Source organism: Saccostrea cucullata, unplaced genomic scaffold (genome assembly GCF_032062105.1).
Source record: "Saccostrea cucullata isolate Sc308-1 unplaced genomic scaffold, CSIRO_AGI_Scuc_v1 ctg2292, whole genome shotgun sequence".
NCBI classification, from domain to species: domain Eukaryota; kingdom Metazoa; phylum Mollusca; class Bivalvia; order Ostreida; family Ostreidae; genus Saccostrea; species Saccostrea cuccullata.
The window spans coordinates 20,001-40,199 of NW_026920776.1; the positions used below are offsets into that span (position 1 = coordinate 20,001).

The 20,199-nt window shown below is 34.1% G+C and overlaps 1 protein-coding gene across 1 annotated transcript; it reads left to right on the forward strand.

Moving 5' to 3' along the window:
* Window positions 1–10,164: 10,164 nt before the first annotated feature.
* LOC134257573 (putative nuclease HARBI1) lies at window positions 10,165–13,744 on the forward strand. Its single transcript, XM_062740176.1, has 4 exons — window positions 10,165–10,789; window positions 12,482–12,594; window positions 12,812–12,899; window positions 13,461–13,744. The coding sequence occupies exons 1-4, from the start codon at window positions 10,297–10,299 to the stop codon at window positions 13,742–13,744; spliced, it is 978 nt and encodes a 325-aa protein (XP_062596160.1). The 5' UTR covers window positions 10,165–10,296.
* Window positions 13,745–20,199: the final 6,455 nt, after the last annotated feature.

Sequence of the window (20,199 nt, forward strand, 5' to 3'; positions counted from 1 at the left end):
GGAATCAAAGTTTTACATAGAATTATAGAGGAAAAATCTTTGAAAATCTTCTCAGGAACCACTGGGCCAAAAAAGCTGAAATATGTGCCCATGGAAGGATCATTAGATTAGATTAGAATAGATTTCAAAATGTCTAAATTATGATCAGTGGGGTAGAGTGGGGATGCATTATGTATAACAAGGGGGAAATCTGGTAAAGAACAGAATGGTCAAAGCTTCTCAGGTGAGCGATGTGGCCTATGGGCCTCTTATTTACATTTTGAATTTTCAAGGTTAAGACTTAAAAGGAATTCAACAAATGTCAGAAACTACTTGTTTATGTTCAAAACTAATCAGGAGAAAGAAAAATCAGTTTGAAAAAAATCTCTTTTCGCTATTTTGACCAAATGGAAACAAAAACATGACTGGAGCCTTGTTTACATGACAGAAAAATTTGAGATCTGTATCTTGCTCATATCTGTAATGCATATTAAAGTATTTTTAAAAATGAAAGCAGAAATATCAAATTTGACCATAAGCGAAACCATGCCGCTTGACAGTAATGAAGTTAACGTTAAACTTGACTGAATTTCAAACGAATGGGCATTTCAAACTTTTTGGCCAAAAACTTGCGTTCTAACCAAGTACAACATGATAACAGTGAAGCACCATGTATAAGTGATTTGGTTGGTTATTTCAATACATCTACTTAACTTACCAGTGCATCAATAAAAATTTATAATAGAAAAAGCTAGCGCTGTATTTGAGTTTTACTGCAAGTCCTTCAACCTAGATTAAGCAATAAAATAATATAAATAGATGTAGGATTAACGATATTTGAAAGTGTTTAATACTTTAGTGAATCAGATTCTGAAACTAGGATTAGTGAACTGATACTCTGTAAAGGTCAAAATTTCAGTATCAAAATAAAACGAGAGGTCCATGGGCCTTATAGGTCACCTGAGCATTATGCAAAAGCTTTCCAGTGACTGAATTTGATTCATGTTTTAAGCCAGATTCTATAACATTCACAAATTTGAAAGAGGAACCATTGATCCTTATAACAATAAATGCATGTCAACTTATCAGATTTTGCATGGTATTTTGCTGTCAAAATATTAGGGATCGTTTGCTGTGTGCTCACCCCACCTGCTGCATTTGACACTGAATTATTATTCGAGTCGGGTTGTATCTTCGTACTCGTTGATGGGTTGGTCGTTGAAGTCGTTGATGGGTGCTTACTCTTTTTATGTGCGTACAAATTGTAGTTTCACCGGATTATTTAACTTGGACTTAACACAAATTGCAAGCAGCAAGATTTTGTAGAAGAACACCATTCTTTTGAATCAACAGAAAGTCTTTCCAGATTTCAGCTTTTGCTTTGTTATTCTTTATGTAAGTATACCCCGACTCAGGAATCATCTGAATGTCGTTACTCTCCACTTTTTCTCCAATGGCCATTCTGCTATACTAAACTGCAAAATGTTTCAAGCATGATTTCCGGAAAATTTTTAGTAAGTAACCGACATTTGGTAAATTAAGAATGCAGTGAATTGACTGAATTTCACGTTATGTATTGGTCGTTTTTATTCAATCTCGGTTTTTTAAACGCTCCAGAAAATTAAATCAATACGGGTTTGGAATTCAGCCTCTACACCATATTTAGCGTCTATTTGACACTTCCGGTTAAAATATCGTTAATACCGATATTGGAAAAATATATTGCAATATATAATCGTTGACTCTAACATTGCAATATACCGATATATCGATAATATTGCACACCCCTAATCGGCCGTATCACAATCAGTTACCTGTCTGGACGGAGTGTAAATTCTAATGGATTTCTGAGATACTCCTATTTTTAAGTTTCGTTGCATAAATTGGTTTCTTTTAAAGTTTTAATTGGATAACGAGATGTTGATTTCTATATAAAATGCTTTTTTTGTTTATTTTCTGCCTTATTCATTCGCTGTGCAAAGTCGTCATCCTTTGTTTCACACAGTCCAGTATTATTTTGAAGTACAATATTAGATATAATATTGTTCTCCTGACAATAACATTAGACTATAGCTAGAAACTTTTTAAAATATGAGACTGTAAAAACAAAGGAATTAGGTCACAAAAATGTTTTAAGTAAGATACAAAACTCAGACGGTCTATTATATCGGATATTGGGCTGAGTCCCGTATCTGACATATTAGACCATCTTCGTCTTGTATCCCTTACCGACCTGTCTAATTATACTCCACGCAACTAGTTGCGGGAGGTATAATGTTTTTGACTGGTCCGTCAGTCAGTCAGTCAGTCGTCTTTTTCTTGTCAGCGCAACTCCTCAAGGATGAAAACCCTATAATCATGACCGTTAAAAAGTTATGACCAAAGTAAAAAGTTTTTTCAAAGTAGGTCAACTCTAAGGTCAAGATCAAAGGGTAAAAATTGTTGATATCCAATGAAAGGTTTTCTCACAAGGATTACATATGTGAAGTATGAAAACCCTAGCTTTTACTGTTCAAAAGTTATGGTCATGGTTAAATTTTTTTTCGTAAGTACGTAAATCTTAAGTTCAAGGTCAAAAGGTCAAGGTTGTTGGTATCCAATGAAATGTCTTGCCACAAGGGATACATATGTGAAATATAAAGTTCTAGTATGTACTGTTTAAAAGTTGTGACCAAGGTTAAAGTTTTTAAAAAGTAGTTAAAACTTCATCCAAAGTCAAGGACAAAGGGTAAAAGTTTTTGGTATCAAATGAAAGGTTTTCTCACAAGGATTACATAAGTGAAATATGAAAGCCTTAGTCCTTACTGTTCAAAAGTTATGGTCAAGGTTAAAGCTATCATAAGTATGTAAATCTCCAACGTCAAGGTCAAGGTTGTTGTTATTCAATGAAAGGTCTTTCCACAAACAATACATATGTGAAATATGAAAGTCCTAGTATCTACTTTTCAAAAGTTATGTCCAAAGAAAAAGTTTCAAATTTTTGTGTAAAAGTGGGTCAAACTCCAAGGTCAAGGTCAAAAGGTCAAATTTGGTGGTACCCAAAGAAGGTTCTTGTCGCAAGGATACACATATGCAATATGAAAGTCATAGCTCCACTAAATCAAAAGTTATGGGCAAGGTTAAAGTTTTCGTGACGGACGGACAGACTGACGGACAGACGAATGAGATTTAATGTCCCCTCGCTTTCGCGAAAGCGGGGGACAATTAATATTTGAAAAATCCGCCTGGGATATGAAAAAAAAGTACATTGGATAGTTGAACCAAACTACGATCTGATTCTGGAAAAGGTCCGATAAAATTCTTACTCGCCATGTGGGCGGTTATATTCTCAAGAGCTGGTCGCCCACAGGAAAATTTACTAGCATTTGCGAGTGGTTATTTGCAACCCTGTATTATTGTAATTATTAAGTGCTCAAAGTGTCAAATCATTATACTAGTAGTTTAAAACTTTGGTCAAGATTTAGCAAGTCATATTATAAGCTGATTGATTATATCTGACCAGGCCATTTTTATCCATCTCCCCGTTGCATATGAAATCTGGGAGTATATTTAATTAACATGTTATGTCCATCTGTCTGTAGGTATGATTGATACTGTGTGAATTCTATTTAAGATTTTTATTAATAAAACTATAGATAAACTGTATTTTTGACATTTCGAGAGCTCTATCTCTTCAGCTGAGTAGTCGTAATAATAACCTTTCTCTGTACAATAATTTTTAACTTAATTTATGAATGTTACTAATTTGTTTTTGAAATATTCTCATGCAGCAAAACCAGAAAAATGCTACAGGTTCAAATAAAGGACGAGTTGCCAAGAAAAATATGCTACCAGCTTCAGAGAAAGACTCATGGCCTGAAGGCATGAAAGACTCAGACTTACAAGGTAAGGCATATAAAAATATGTGTCTGACTGTTTTGTTTGTTGTAGGAAGTGAAAATTATGCTAGATAAACTGAAAGTAAAATTATTGATTGAAAATAAATGCTTTAACTATTTTTAGCTCTACTGGTCATATACGCTACTCCTCCTACAATTTTGAGCTGATCGCAATGGCTTCTTTTATCTTCCTTAATTCCTTTGCTAGAAGTACAAACAAGTAGAGGTACAGTCTCAACAGAGACTTCTGTTTTTTTTTTCTTTAATTTTCTTTGTGTTTAGCTTGTTTCATTCATTCTAATAATTCTTCAATTTCAGTTGCCACCAAAGATATAAATTGTCAACCAGCTTGTACTAAAGACTCTGGGCATCAAGTCACCAATGACTCGGACTTACAGGGTAAGGCATAAAAAAATATGTGTCTGAATGTTTTGTTTGCTGCAGGAAGTGAAAATTCTAACACTGATTTTGCATAATTGGGTAATAAATGTGTATTTCTATTGGAAAGACTAACATCCAGGAATAGTGAGGTTCATGTGACCTTATTTAGGAAACTCTAACTTTGAATAGTGAGGTACATGTGTACTTTTATAGGAAACACTGACTTTGCATAGTGATGTAACGAATGCGTGTTTCTTTTGGAAACACTGTCTTTGCATAGTGAGGTACATGTGTGTTTATATAGGAAAGACTGTCTTTGCATAGTGAGGTACATGTGTGTTTATATTAGAATCACTGACTTTGCATAGTGAGGTACTACATGATTGTTTATATGGGAAACAAGTCAAGACTGTTCTTTATTTTTTGCTTTTTTCATTCATTCTAATAAATCTAAAATTTCAGTTGCCACCAAAGATATACATTTTCAACCAGCTTGTACTCAAGACTCTGGGCATCAAGTCGCCAAAGACTCGGACATAGAAGGTAAGGTATTCAAATAGTCTTTTAAGGTATCTTATTCTTCTTTTTTTTGTTCATTCCTCAATCCATTTTTTCCTTTAAGATTTCTGTCATGGTCACTTGAATGGCAAGTCCAGTTTTCCATGTTCTGGGTTCTACAAAATAACCTAAATTCAATGGATATTGCTATGTTACTATTGATTTATTTTGATTCTTTTCTTAACTCTTGTTGATAGGTTTTGGTTTTGCAAAAATAACTCTGATTAAGAAAGATGATAGTCTAGGAGCCAGTTATCCTTTGGATGAGGAAGAATGTGTCATTGGAAGGTAACAAATTGTGCATATTTGTTGATTTGCCTGCAGAAATTAAATATTTTAAAGTAGTAATCATTGTTTAATGTATAACTTTCCCAAACCAACATTAGCTAGAAAGAAAATGTGATTGATAGTTCTATAATGCTATGCTTGCAGTTATATTTATTTATAGGAATATGCTGTCAGTAATGTGAATATTTATGTAAAATACATTTAATGTTTAAGTGCATAGGAAAACTGACTTAAAACAGTTTAAATCATTTCAAATTTTCAGTACAGTCCAATCTTATTATCTCAGACATAACAGGACCAATGAAGTGTTATATTTAGGGTTAAATTGTGAAAAAAAGGGATTGGGACTTTAAGCTTAATTTGGCATATCCATAGTAAATCAGATACCCAGTTCAAGATAGTTAAGTTCAGCTGTATTTTGGTTTAAATACTTATTTAATTTTGTTGCAGTGGAAGAGAGTGTGATATAAAAGTGTCCCTCAAAAATGTTGACAAGATTCATGCAGTTGTTTCAATTGAAAGGTCGAAGGTAATATACTAACTAAATGTAAATTTATCATTGCATGTAGTTTTCTAAGTTTTCTGATTTGACAAATATTTTTTCATAATATTTTCATCAGTAAGTTTTGTCTTGATTTTACCCATAAAAATTCACTTAATGTTTGAAAAAGGAATAAAAAATGCATCCTCATAATTGTCACTAAACTGTATAAATTATTATTGATTTAAAATCTCTATTTCTTATTAATTATTACTCCAGGTGTAGGTAGATTGCCATCCATCTACAACTGTCTTCATCCTATTTGCAGCGTCAGCCAACGGTTTTCTAATCCCATTAAGGATTTTATAACCTCTTCGTCTCTAAATGAGACACACTTTCCTTTTCTGTTCTCTGTAAAATTTGAAATCATTTTATCATAAGATGTATTTTCAATTTCAAGTATTATCATAAAACAAACACATTAAATTTGGTGTTGACTCAGGCTTCTTTGGAGAAGTGAGAAAAAATCCTAAACTGTTTAACTCTAAAAGGAGAAATGATTGACTGATTGTTTATTGTTTTGACGTCCCTTTTGAGAATTTTTCACTCAAATTGAGATGTAAAAGGAGAAATGAATTCACCAACCGTTGAGAACTTACATCACAGGGACCAGAAAAAAACCCAATTACAGTAGTAACAGATTTCGAAAAAGTGATGACATTCATAAACACACAAAAACATTACAACCAATTAGAAACTTATTATATAAGAAAGAGAGGGAAAAATGCTACTCCATGATTTGGAAAACACTTATAACATAAATTCGAACAAATTAACTGAGGTTTTAAACAAAATACTGTAATCTAACTTTTATTCGTGACGACTTTATTTCGCGATTTGCCGGGGGTAACCCAGTTCGCGACGAAAGATTTTCGCGAAAAAGCCTTTTCAGGTTTCTTTTTTATAGACACATAGACTTTAAGAACCGGTTCGCGACGAGAAATATTCGCGATGACGAGGCTCTCGCGAACTTCGCGAAAATTTCTCGCATGCGAATAAAAGTTGGTTTACAGTAAATAAGATTTTTGAACAAATGAAAGAAAAAGTGAGCTAGCTCACATACCCCACGCTCCCCCATAACTTGACGGTGAAACACATAATGAAAGGCACAGCTAGTGCACTTTAAATACATAGTATAGATCAAAAAGGACAATAATTGCAAAAAATCTTCTCATAAAAATGTCTTGCATATGAGGACATTTAAATGTGGAATGAAGTTTCTAGATAAATAAAGGAATCAAAATTTCTTGACAATATACAAATCTACACATTAATTTGAAGTGGGGGGGGGTGAGAAATTTTCTTGAATAATAGTCAAGACTCTTTGGGATAAAATAATGGAAAATGTTCTAAATATCAGCATAGGTTGACAAAACTATTAAAACAGTTTAAGAGGAGTGTGGTGCTGACAAACTGTTCATCTCTACATTTAAAATATGGCCAAAAAGTCTAAGTTGGAAAGTGTGGAAAATCCCAGAAAAATAAAGGAATCGAAATTTCCTGGTAATATGCACATCTACATATTGTGTCCTAAATATCTGCAAAGTTTACCTAAATTCTATGCAACAGTTTATGAGGAGTTGCGCTGACAAACTGTTCATCTCTATATTCAAGGTATGGCCAAATGCCCAAGTTAAAGTGCGGAAATTCCCAGAAAAAATAATGGAAACAGAATTTCCTGGTAATATGCACATCTACACATTGTGTCCTAAATATCTGCAAAGTTTGACGAAATTCTGTGCAGCAGTTTATGAGGAGTCGCGCTGACAAACTGTTCATCTCTATATTCAAGGTATGGCCAAATGCCTAAGTTAAAAGAGCTGGAATTCCCGGAAAAAATAACGGAATCGGAATTTCCTGGTAATATGCATATCTACACATTGTGTTCTAAATGCCTGCAAAGATTGACGAAATTCGGTGCAGCGGTTTATGAGGAGTTGCGCTGACAAACTGTTCATCTCTATATTCAAGGTATGGCCAAATGCCTAAGTTAAAAGTGTGGAAATTCCCGGAACAAATAATGGAGTCGGAATTTCCCGGTAATATGCATATCTACACATGGTGTCCTAAATACCTGCAAAGTTTGACGAAATACTGTGCATCGGTTTATGAGGAGTTGCGCTTACAAAAAAAAAAAAAGACTGACTGACTGACTGACGGACCAGTCAAAAACATTATACCTCCCGCAACTAGTTGCGTGGGGTATAATTAACTGAGATTTTAAACAAATTAACTGAGATTTTGAACAACATATAGTTGTTCTTCCCATAAACCTATAAAAATAACTCTTTGTTCTATTGGTGATAATGATGAAACTAGCTGGAATGAGAAGGAATGGTTTGTTTGTGACATTTTACCTTATTAAACACTAACAAGAATATATCTGTACGGAAATCTGATCTCAATACATTATGCTCATGCGTTTTCTCTTTCTCTCTCTTCCCCAATGAAAAACAATGATTGTGATTCTTGTTGATTCTCAAGTGTGGATCCAGGATTTTAAGTTATAGGAGAGAGAGAGAGGGTGATAGAGAGGGAGAGGGTGTGTGTGAAAGGGAAAGGGGTAAATAATTTATATTTTTGTTATTTAAAAAACTTAAATTAATTAATTTTACATTTTTCTAAATAATTTGTCATTCCTGGTAGTAGAATATGAATTAAACAATTTCAATTTATGTTGGTATGGCTGTGCTTTGTGAAGCGAAAATAATATTTTTGTTTGTCTTGTGAGTAAACATTTATGTAAATTATCATAATTTAAAAAAATGAAAAACTAGAGGAACTGTGAGGAATGAGCCCACTAAATAATACCCCCCTGCCTCCCATATGAATATAATGGCAGTATCCATGTTTTCCTCTGAAAAATCCAAAATATATGTCAGATCAAAAAAGTAATTAAAAGAGGTGTACAATTACAATATGTAATAAAGATTCTGTGAAAGTTTCATCAAAATTCCTTCAGTGGTATCTATGAGAGGAGTTGCGGAAAAGACATGGATATCCCAAAGCGTATCAGACGGACGGACATATCGATTACTATATACCCTCCCACTTTTCAAGCGGCGGGGGGGGGGGGGTTGATTATAAAAAACAACATTCAATGGGATTACAACATTTAATACGAATCAATTTGAGTATGAATTGTTTAGTTGAACAGTTTGTTTACCTATCCCATATTGCATTGCGTATAACAGTGTATACTCGCTTTCATGATGGCGGGACTTTGCAAAGCGCTCTGCATATTGGTCTTGTTTCTCGTTACAGTCTGTAGTTCTACACTCTTGGGAAACATTTATTCCCTTAGCTCAGTGTGCACGAACGGTAGATGCAAATGGATTGGTAGTGGAAGCTATATGGGTTGCCTACCAGATGATCAAATCAAAATAACATTCGATCGCTTCTTCATGACAGGACACTTGAATTTGGCATGTACGAGAGTAGAAAAATGTCATATTCTTTAAGCTGAGTTTAACTGCAAAGACGTTGGAGAAGTTATAACACGGTCACCGAGTGTGGATCTAGCAGTTTTCATTGGACGGAAATATTGTGTAAGTAAAATGATTACACGCCAGCATAGTTGTATAATGGCGTGTGTTGTTCCACATGATCCACAACTATTGATTCAGAAATAAACTAGAGAAAAATTATTTTTTTTTTTTGTGATTTTCTGATTGTCATTTTCTGTTATTGTCTGATTATGACAACGAGCACACTGCGGGTGTGACCGGTCGGCAGGGGATGCTCACTCCTCCATGGCACCTGATCCCACCTCTGATGTTTCAGAGGTCCGCTCTGCTCTTATTTTGTATATTTGTTTAATGGACGTTGAGATTGAATACTGTTCGTTTTTTCCATATCCTTCATTACATATCATTCGATTTATTCTGTGTCACGAAATCATTTATTTCGATCGAGCATGGTCTTCATGAAATAAAAACATATACATGTGATGACTGTGTGTGAGTGTGGGGGGGCTACATCTATTACATCTATGTTTGTGTGTATACAGGTGGTGCAGTGTTTAAATCTGAAAGTTTTTATTTATTTTCTTAAAGTCTGTTGAGTGTTTAAATTTATAGTTACACGATTGGGAAAAATTCCTGGAATTTTTGTTATTTGGAATTGATATGGTAAGTGATATTTACTAACAGTTTACAAACAAATGATGAATTAAAAAACCCTGATGTTAGAGGACTAATTTAGTGAGAATTTAACCCTCAGATTATGAAACAATGATACATGTAATCAATATAAACTTTTTCATATTTTCATAAATGATAAATGGTTTTTAATTTGAAAAGGTTATGGACAAGGACGCCACCACCACTTCCTCAACTTGGTCAGCTGATTCCTCCAAGCCTTGCCAGGACTCAAGTTCTCGAATGTCACCCTCTGAGAAAATCATCAATGAACCATGCACAACATCATTTTCTCAAATCATCATCAAGGTCAATTTTTTTCCTTATTCATTCCTAAATAAAAACTATATATTCCTATGTAAAACACGAGTTTCATCTTTCCTGGCTCCGGGATCATGAAACTGTCTTAAGTCTTAAGTCAGACTTAACTCCAAAAATTTGCACTTAAATTTTAAGATAGATCTTAAAGTGGATCTCAAAAAAATGTATTAAAGTTAAGATTGGAATTTTGTCTTAAATTTTAAGACTGCTTATGGGCAGTCTTAAGTTTTTAAGTTTGATCTTAAGTTCTATCAATATGGCCGCTCTTGTTGGTTTTTTGAGAAGAATTCAAGACAAAAATGACAATACCCTGCGCCAAAGACGTTGCCTCCCTCGCCCCAGGCTTTTCAGGGATCGGCTGAACCCCCTGGAACTCAGAACAGATGATGAGCTGTTCGAGAGGTATCGCTTTCGTCGTCCCACGATACAGTTTCTCTTTGACACCATTGGGGACAGAATAGAGCACCCAACTAAGAGATCGTTAGCACTGCCTGCCATGGTCCAGCTACTGGTTTTTCTCCGGTTTGTGGCTACGGGGGCCTTTCAACAACTTGTGGGGGATGCCATCCACATCTCCAAAGCTACGGCTGGACGATGTATTCGCAGGGTGGCTTTTGCATTAACGAATATTGCTGGACGTTTTATTCAGTTCCCTTCGGGTCAAGATGCCATCAACACACAGAGAATGTTTCATGCAGTCGCAGGTATGGACTTTTGGCTCAGCTCATGCGTTTTCACAGCCGTCTGTTCGTGACCTTCACATTGAAAACAAACAACAGCGCCTCCTTCAATCAGTCAATACGTTTCGGCCTACAAGTATTTCGGTCTCAACTTTTCGACCCATATCTCAATTCGTTTCAAAGGCATTTTTTTTTTACATCTTGCATCTTATGATAATATCAATAATAAATAAATACTATTATTAAATAAATCGACCATTATCTAGTGCGCAGCACAGTTAAGGTTACAAAAAGGAGGCGGAGCCTAATTTGTACGGGAAAACTTGACTATGACATCATACACAATATATGTCATACAACATTTCTTTAAAATGCCACAAAATGAGTTTATCTGCTAATTTAACAAGTAAGAAATCATCAAACTACATAAAAACTTACTACAGCGTGTTGTTTTGTCGTTAGTTAAATCCCACATAACAAGTTATAAACAAGTCGCTGAGCGCAATACACTTGTCAATATGACGTCATTTCTTACAACGTGACGTAGTTTGTATGCAGTGAGACACAGATCAAGCAATATTTTCTCAACAAAATATGCATTTTCTAATTAAATAAAATATTATTTACAGATATTCTATGGGCCAATAACTTGAATTTAATGTCTTCTTCGCTATTTTAATAATATATTTTCTGTACATTACGTATTTAATTAACACTGCCGTATATTTGTATGCAAGTATATCGGAGGGTAATGTGGGGGGTCTTTATAAATCGATCTAGTGCAAGGGCATACACTCTATGGATCAAAGTAAGTTTTTACATTTCAACTATAGAACTATTAAGGTTTCTGAAAAGTGCTGCGATCCTGATGAAATCTTAAAAACAATTTATTTATATCAATATTTCATGCCGCTGACCAGCAAAAAATATAGCATTCGGTCATACAAGTATAATTTTAACTATGAAATTGCAGAATTTAGACAGGATCGCAGCACTTTTTAGAAACTACAATACGCTTTGAAAATATTTATATACTAAACTTGGAAATATATCTTGGTTATGCCCTTGCACTGGGGACATTTATATGTATCATCAATACTTCAAGTCAGTGTGCTAAAATCGCGTGACTGCCGCATCACGTGACCTGTTTAAATATAAAATATAATCGTCTTCGATATGTAGTTATTAATCATAATTACAATTATCCGATATAAATAATGTACTAAAATTAATCGCCATCCCGATTATGAATACATTTTTAAATACAAAATTTAGTCGATATTTCCATTGCGCACCTTAACTGTACAGCGTGAAGTCATTATGTTTTGATGAATGTACATTGTTACACAAAGAATGTATGACAGAAAGGAGGGGGTGTTACTGACATGTAGTTAAAGCTTGTCATAAAAAAACGCATATTGTACGATACAATGTCACCATTTACACAATTTATAATTTTATTATCATGTTCAGTGAAGCATAATCTTATTCTTGTACATCAAAGACATGTTGTCTCTGGATATATAAATATACATACATTGAATTTCATATATTCTTTGTATGTTTTTAAAATTCAATTTCAATTTCTCTCATCAAGATCTATTATTTATGAATAAAAATAACAAATTAAATAATTAAAGAAATGAAGACATATCATTTTTGTTGCTGTCAACCTGAGAGGAATATTAATTAATCCATTAAATCTTTTTCTTGTAGGGTTCCCTGGTGTGTTGGGGTATGTTGATGGTACCTTTATCCGCATCCAAACCCCAAAAGAAAATGAGCCAGATTATATTAACAGGAAAGGATATCATTCCTTAAATGTTATGGTATTTGTTAATTTTTTATTAAAAATCATTATGATTAAAATTAAAACCATTCAATTATGAGAAGTTAAAAAGAGATTGAGGTAAATAAGCTTTCATTCAATGATTTCATTAACTTAAGATATTTAAGGTAAGGCAACATTTTAGTTTAATTTTAGAAGAGAGTTAATTTATTTTGAAAGAATAACAGTTGAGCTAATACATTTTTAACATATTTTAGATGACCTGTGATGCCAACTTTATTATAACTAACTGTCACGATTCCCGGGTATTTCGAGAGAGTGTTCTATGTCAGCAGTTTGAGAATGGTAATTAATTAATATGATAATATCCCTGGCTAGAAAATCATGTTACAGAATTATTAAATACAGTGGATATTATCTATATTGATACTTATTCTTCATGTTCTTGCTTTTTAAAGTCAATCCAATTCAATCAAATAATCATAAACATTTTTTATTCTTGAATACTATTATGTATTTGTGTAGTACCACTGATACACTGTACAGAATAATTTCATTAACTGATATATCATATTGTCATATTCCTGTATGACCTCCTGAAAATGTTCAATATAGTATTTAATTGATATGAAAAATATGGAAAATGTAAAAACTAGGAAATATATTAAAGAACTAAAAACCCTGTAACGTTTATCAGCTTTATAATTTTTATATATTTCAATAAAAATAGTAAGCTCAATTAATTAAATGAGATTTAATAAGTATAATGTTGAAATACCCCCGGTATTTTTCAATATATTTGCTGAATCATACCGCATTTTTTGTCATTTGATTAAATTAATTGCTGAATCTTGTCAGTACACTGTAATTCTGAATTAATTTTTAATATAATTTTCTCTATTTCAGGTCAGCATAATGATATACTTTTGGGGGATTCTGGGTACCCTTGTCGAACATATCTCATGACACCGTACAACAATACCAATGATGTCAGATACAGAGAGCGTTACAACAGTGCACATTGCAGAACAAGAGTCCTCATAGAGCAGACTTATGGTATACTCAAGAGAAGATTCCCTTGCCTGTCTGTTTGCCTCAGAACAAAACCAGAAAGAGCCTGTCAGTACGTGGTTGCGTGTGTTGTCCTACACAATATAGGAATCTTGAGGCAAGATATTGTGTCTAAATAGTTGAATAGATTTATGTATGACTAGACCTAAGACGAACATTTCAGTATAATAGTGCAGAGTAGATTCATAGTTATCGATTAAACCGATACAAATAGATTACACTGATGAAAAAACCCAACCCGAATTTTCTCTTAGACAGACATGTTTATAGACAGACAGATAAATTTCACTAGTATACCAAAAAACATCCTGACATGGAAAGATAAAATGAATTCTATTTTTACATAATAATAGAAAAACACTTACGCTGTGGTCTAAGACAAGACTGTCAAATGTTAAGGTTAATAAAAGGCAAAAAAGTGTGCTCGGAAGCACATGTCGACAATCAAAATGAGCCATTTTTCTGCGCATAAAAGAGAGAACCAAGGTAAACATACAAAATTCCGGGACGGCACACTGACGGATGGTTAGGTGAAAATGAAACAATGTGTCACTGGCCAACTTTTTGAATTACAGCCAAAATAACAAAGGCAGTGTGAAGACAAATATTTCCCCAAATGTAGAATTTAGACCTCTTCCAGTCAGAGTACTGGCAAAAACAAGTAAGTGTTCAGTAGAAATCAAAGAATTAGTGAATTTATTCATGCAGAGGATTACAACGTTAGAAAAGTTGTATATTTTATACATTCTGACTTACAAACTGATGCTGAAGAAAATGATGTTAGTTCCAGGAAAAAAAAGTTTGCATTATAACCAATTTGGTCCTGTTTTGTTTTACCAATTATTTTTAACTAATACATTAGTATTTTCCTATTAGACCAAGCCGTCTTGAATTATCAGATTGAGAAGAAGTGGAGTGTAATAAACAACAAGATAAGGATCACCACCGAAAATAAGAAAAGCTCCAAGAAAGATTTTTAAAAAAATTGCCCAACCAAGTCTGCCAGGTCTTCCAACTCCTCCAAGTCAAGATCAGCCTTTGACTTCAAAAACCAACAAAAAGTAAATGCAACAATCAATTGAACAGCAAGTTCCCACCATATCGGATATTTAAAATGCTTCAGCACAATTTTTTTCTTAAATATATCAAATATTTATTTCAAACTATTTGTTGTCTGTTTTTAAACTATAGTCTCATTTTTAGCATCAGAAAAAGAAAATTGTGAACTTCTTTAAGTTGAGCATCTGCAAGTACAAAGCATTTGAACACACAGTTGTTACAGGCAACTATTTCAAAGATCGATGGTCTTGGATGATTCCAAGTACCCGTCGAGAATAACACAGAACGAGACGTGTGTTTTCCTCTCAAAGCACAGAGAAATATTGATAAGCTAATCATTAGAAAAAGCTGAGAAAGATAAGAGAGAATGATGTATTATTACATAGTCATTAATCCCTATTTTTCTACTTTTTGATTTCTATCTGCCTATCGGTGACCTCCAGTGACCTTAGACCTGGTAAAATTTATTATATTTTAGTTTTGGTAAAACTAGACCAAGAAGTTTTAGTTTAAATCTGTTTTTAAATTTAAAACTTTCATATCTGCATTATAATTCAAACTTATTTAAATAAAACAAAAATTCCCATTCCTAAACATTCAGTAATTTAAACTAGTTGAAACTTAAAAAAAAAAATTTTACAGTAAATGTTTGATGAGTTTATTTAAATTGGAACAACTTGTAACGAAGAATCCAGTACAATGAACAGGTCATAAATTTAAGCAACCAATATATAAGTCTTATAGTAAGGGATTTTCTATGACCCTTGTTACAAAATGGCATCCACGGTGAGATTGGTGAACATAGGTAATCAGAGATTACAGAGCTCACCTCAACGAATGTTGTCTTTAAGTAAGGCAAAGTCACACAATTAACCAACAAAAAGTATACATTCCAAAAATGAAAATATTTTTAAAAGCAATTTTGATCTGATACTTTGAAATAGACCTACATAAAAAACTTAAACTACTTCTTCATGAAAATGTAATGAAAATCCAGCATCTGAAGCAAATTTGAGAGTTTTCATCTCTTGATGCAGCATTTGTGCAAGTTTGGTTTATACAATGTTATATAAGCCTTATAGTTTTTGGTAATAGACCTGCAACCATAACTTTTACCTTGTCTACTATCTGAAAAATGTATGTTCAATTCAGCATCCGAAGCAAGTCCATTAGTATGCATCCTTAGATGTATCATCCATGCAAGTTTGCTCATTATAGGGCTCATAGTTTAATGGAAATGAAACATGCATCAAAACTAACATTTTCACTCATCCACAAAAAAAAGGTCAGATTCAGCATCCGAAGCTAGCCTGGAAGTATGCATCCTTAGATGTATCATCTATGCAAGATTGGTCATTAAAGATCTCATAGTTCCTTGGAAATGAAACCTGCGCCAAAAACTTTTAACTAATCACTCAACCAGAAAATGTAGGTCAGATTCAGCATCCGAAGCAAGCCTGGTAGTGTGCATCCTTAGATGTATCATCCATGCAAGTTTGGTCAACATAGGGCTTAAAGTTACTTGCAAATGAAACCTGCACCAACAACATTAACCTGTTCGCTCAACTGGAAAATGTAGGTCAGATTCAGCATCCGAAGCAAGCCCGGTAGTATGCATCCTTAGATGTATCATCCATGCAAGTTTGGTCAACATAGGGCTTATAGTTACTTGGAAATGAAACCTGCACCAAAAGCTTTAACCTATTCACTCAACTGGAAAATGTAGGTCAGATTCAGCATCCGAAGCAAGCCCAGTAGTATGCATCCTTAGATGTATCATCCATGCAAGTTTGGTCAACATAGGGCTTATAGTTACTTGGAAATGAAACCTGCACCAAAATTTTAACCTGTTCTCTCAACCGGAAAATGTAGGTCAGATTCAGCATCCGAAGCAAGCCCGGTAGTATGCATCCTTAGATGTATCATCCATGCAAGTTTTGTCAACATAGGGCTTATAGTTACTTGGAAATGAAACCTACACCAAAAACTTTAACCTGTTCACTCAACCGGAAAATGTAGGCTAGATACAGCATCCGAAGCAAGCCTAGTAGTATGCATCCTTAGATGTATCATCCATGCAAGTTTGGTCAACATAGGGCTTATATTTACTTGGAAATGAAACCCACACCAAAAACTGCACCAAAAATGTTAACCTGCTCCAAAAACATTAACCTGGTAATTCCTTTGCTGAAATTGCAGCATCTGAAACTTTGTCTGGTACAATAAAACACACTAAAACCATCTTCCATGCATGTCTAATCAGTATAAAACACAAAAGTAATTAAAAAGAAAACTGCTCCAAAAAACTTAACCTTAACCTGGGACGCCGACACCGACGCCGACGCCGAGGGTATCACATAAGCTCCCCCCAACTTCGTTGAGGTGAGCTAAAAATTGGACTGGTTCAGCTGTGAACAAATCTGGGACATCGTTGGAGAAGGGACTTAATTGAATATTTCTTCAATGTTAAAGTTTGCCATGTGTGCAAGTATTTACTCATATTTAATTTTGTTTTATAAAATTCTCTAAGCATACTTTGATATTGTTCGCAATTACCAGAGAGTATCTTTTTTTTCTTTTCAAAGACTATTTTTTCACACTCCTTTATTTTGTGTTTGTGTGAACTTAGTATTTTTTATCATAATCTGGACAGATTAATTTTTCTGCTCCAAATTGTGTCCACTTCACTGTGATATTTATGTTCCCCAAACGAAGTTGGGGAACATATTGTTTTTACTCTGTTTCTTATTATGTCGCCCCGAACGAAGTCGGGGACGACATATTGATATTGTACGCATGTTTTTTTTTTATCCAGGCTGTTTCTCGGAGATGGCTGGGACAATCTTCCTGAAACTTTCCTTAAAGGACGATCACTGGTTGTAGTTGTGCAGTGAGGTCGTTCAGTTCCAATATGTCTACCGTTGCCATGGAAACCTGTAAAAAGCGACAAATTTTGTCCGAGAGTGTTCTCTCTGGTCCCTTAAACGTTCGTCATGAAACTTTTCTTATTTTAATGATAAGTATCTGTAGTTCTGCAACTCGTATTTAAAATTTTCATATAATCGATTATTGCCATGGAAACCAGGTGAGAGTTAAAATTCTGAAATTTCGATTTTCTCAATAACTACTCAGGCAATCGTTTTGAAACTTTCAATGTTTATTCCTTGCAATGTGTCAAAGTGATTTCTACTTTCAAAATAATTGTAATGAGTCGCTCACGGTTGCCATAGAAACGAAACAGAAAAAAAGATTCAGATGTACACATGTGTTCTCCAAGGTCTAGGTCAAAGGGTCAAAGTTCGTCGTATCCAATAAAAGTTCTTTTCACAAGGATTACATATTTGAAATACGAAAGCCCTAGTACTTACCGTTCAAACGTTATGGCTATTTACTATGTTCAAGCCGACCCCCCCCCCCCTTTTTGAAGCACACAGCCAAGTAGAATACACAGATATAACATATACAACTTACAATTAACTTTTTAAAATCTTCATTCATAAAATTCAGTTCCCGTCATGTGATATTTTGCCATCATTCATTCTCCTTCTGTTTTGTCTCTTGAATTTATAAATATTTTATTTTATCTATATAAAAAAAAAAATAACGATTGTCAGCTTCATTTATTATCATTTCGCGTTTTCTTGTATATCTATCACTTGTATATTATTAATTTCATTAGATAGTGCAAGTATAAATTAAAAAATTGGTACGTCATTTCCATAGTTTTTATTCATTCATAAATTCTTTGATCCGCTCCTGATGGTTCGCAAAGCCTTGATCACCACTGTATACAAAACATTCATCTCGCCGAAAATGTTCATGATTCCGCTAAACTGAGAAAGTTCACACATGATTTATTATCTCATAACACACATCAGCTCTCTGCAATGCAGAAATGCTCGAATTGAAGGGGAAAATTCAGGAGTTATTGATGAGAAAAATTCAGGAGTTATTATGTCGCCCCGAACGAAGTCGGGGACGACATATTGATATTGTACGCATGTTTTTTTCATCCAGGCTGTTTCTCGGAGATGGCTGGGACAATCTTCCTGAAACTTTCCTTAAAGGACGATCACTGGTTGTAGTTGTGCAGTGAGGTCGTTCAGTTCCAATATGTCTACCGTTGCCATGGAAACCTGTAAAAAGCGACAAATTTTGTCCGAGAGTGTTCTCTCTGGTCCCTTAAACGTTCGTCATGAAACTTTTCTTATTTTAACTGCAACTCGTATTTAAAATTTTCATATAATCGATTATTGCCATGGAAACCAGGTGAGAGTTAAAATTCTTAAATTTCGATTTTCTCAAAAACTACTCAGGCAATCGTTTTGAAACTTTCAATGTTTATTCCTTGCAATGTGTCAAAGTGATTTCTACTTTCAAAATAATTGTAATGAGTCGCTCACGGTTGCCATAGAAACGAAACAGAAAAAAAGATTCAGATGTACACATGTGTTCTCCAAGGTCTAGGTCAAAGGGTCAAAGTTCGTCGTATCCAATAAAAGTTCTTTTCACAAGGATTACATATTTGAAATACGAAAGCCCTAGTACTTACCGTTCAAACGTTATGGCTATTTACTATGTTCAAGCCGACCCCCCCCCCCCCCCCCCTTTTGAAGCACACAGCTAGGTAGAATACACAGATTTAACATATACAACTTACAATTAACTTTTTAAAATCTTCATTCCTAAAATTCAGTTCCCGTCATGTGATATTTTGCCATCATTCATTCTCCTTCTGTTTTGTCTCTTGAATTTATAAATATTTTATTTTATCTATATATAAAAAAAATAACGATTGTCAGCTGCATTTATTATCATTTCGCGTTTTCTTGTATATCTATCACTTGTATATTATTCATTTCATTAGATAGTGCAAGTATAAATTAAAAAATTGGTACGTCATTTCCATAGTTTTTATTCATTCATAAATTCTTTGATCCGCTCCGGATGGTTCGCAAAGCCTTGATCACCACTGTATACAAAACATTCATCTCGCCGAAAATGTTCATGATTCCGCTAAACTGAGAAAGTTCACACATGATTTATTATCTCATAACACACATCAGCTCTCTGCAATGCAGAAATGCTCGAATTGATGGTGGCATGTCAGATTCGTTTTTCGGTAGAACCTTTAAAATGAAAGACGGAAATTTCAGAGTTCTCACTGGCGTTTCAATACACAAAATAATTCGGCTGATCTTCTTCATAAATTACATTTCCCAAGCTTTTATAATAGGAAAGATACTGCCAATTAACAAATATGAGGCTTAGTTCAGTACATCTGCCAGATTTCTTTTATGCAAGTCTGCAAATTGAGGAACTTGTAATTTTCCTGCACTACTTTCTTCTCCTACCGATTCTAAAAATAATGAGTGGGATGTACCGAATTAAGGTCTTCCGTTTCCAATGGAAAGGACTGATATAGCTCAATGGTTGTTCAAACTTAGCTTATGGACTTTTGTTTTAGTGATGATAAAAATGAAAGTCTTGTCTAATACGGGGCGACATATGCTAT

Coding starts and splice junctions, on each gene's coding strand:
- LOC134257573 (XM_062740176.1), top strand. CDS start 10,297: ATGGGCAGTCTTAAGTTTTTAAGTTTGATCTTAAGTTCTATCAATATG. Junction 12,595..12,811: donor ATCATTCCTTAAATGTTATG/GTATTTGTTAAT, acceptor AACATATTTTAG/ATGACCTGTGATGCCAACTT. Junction 12,900..13,460: donor ATGTCAGCAGTTTGAGAATG/GTAATTAATTAA, acceptor TCTCTATTTCAG/GTCAGCATAATGATATACTT.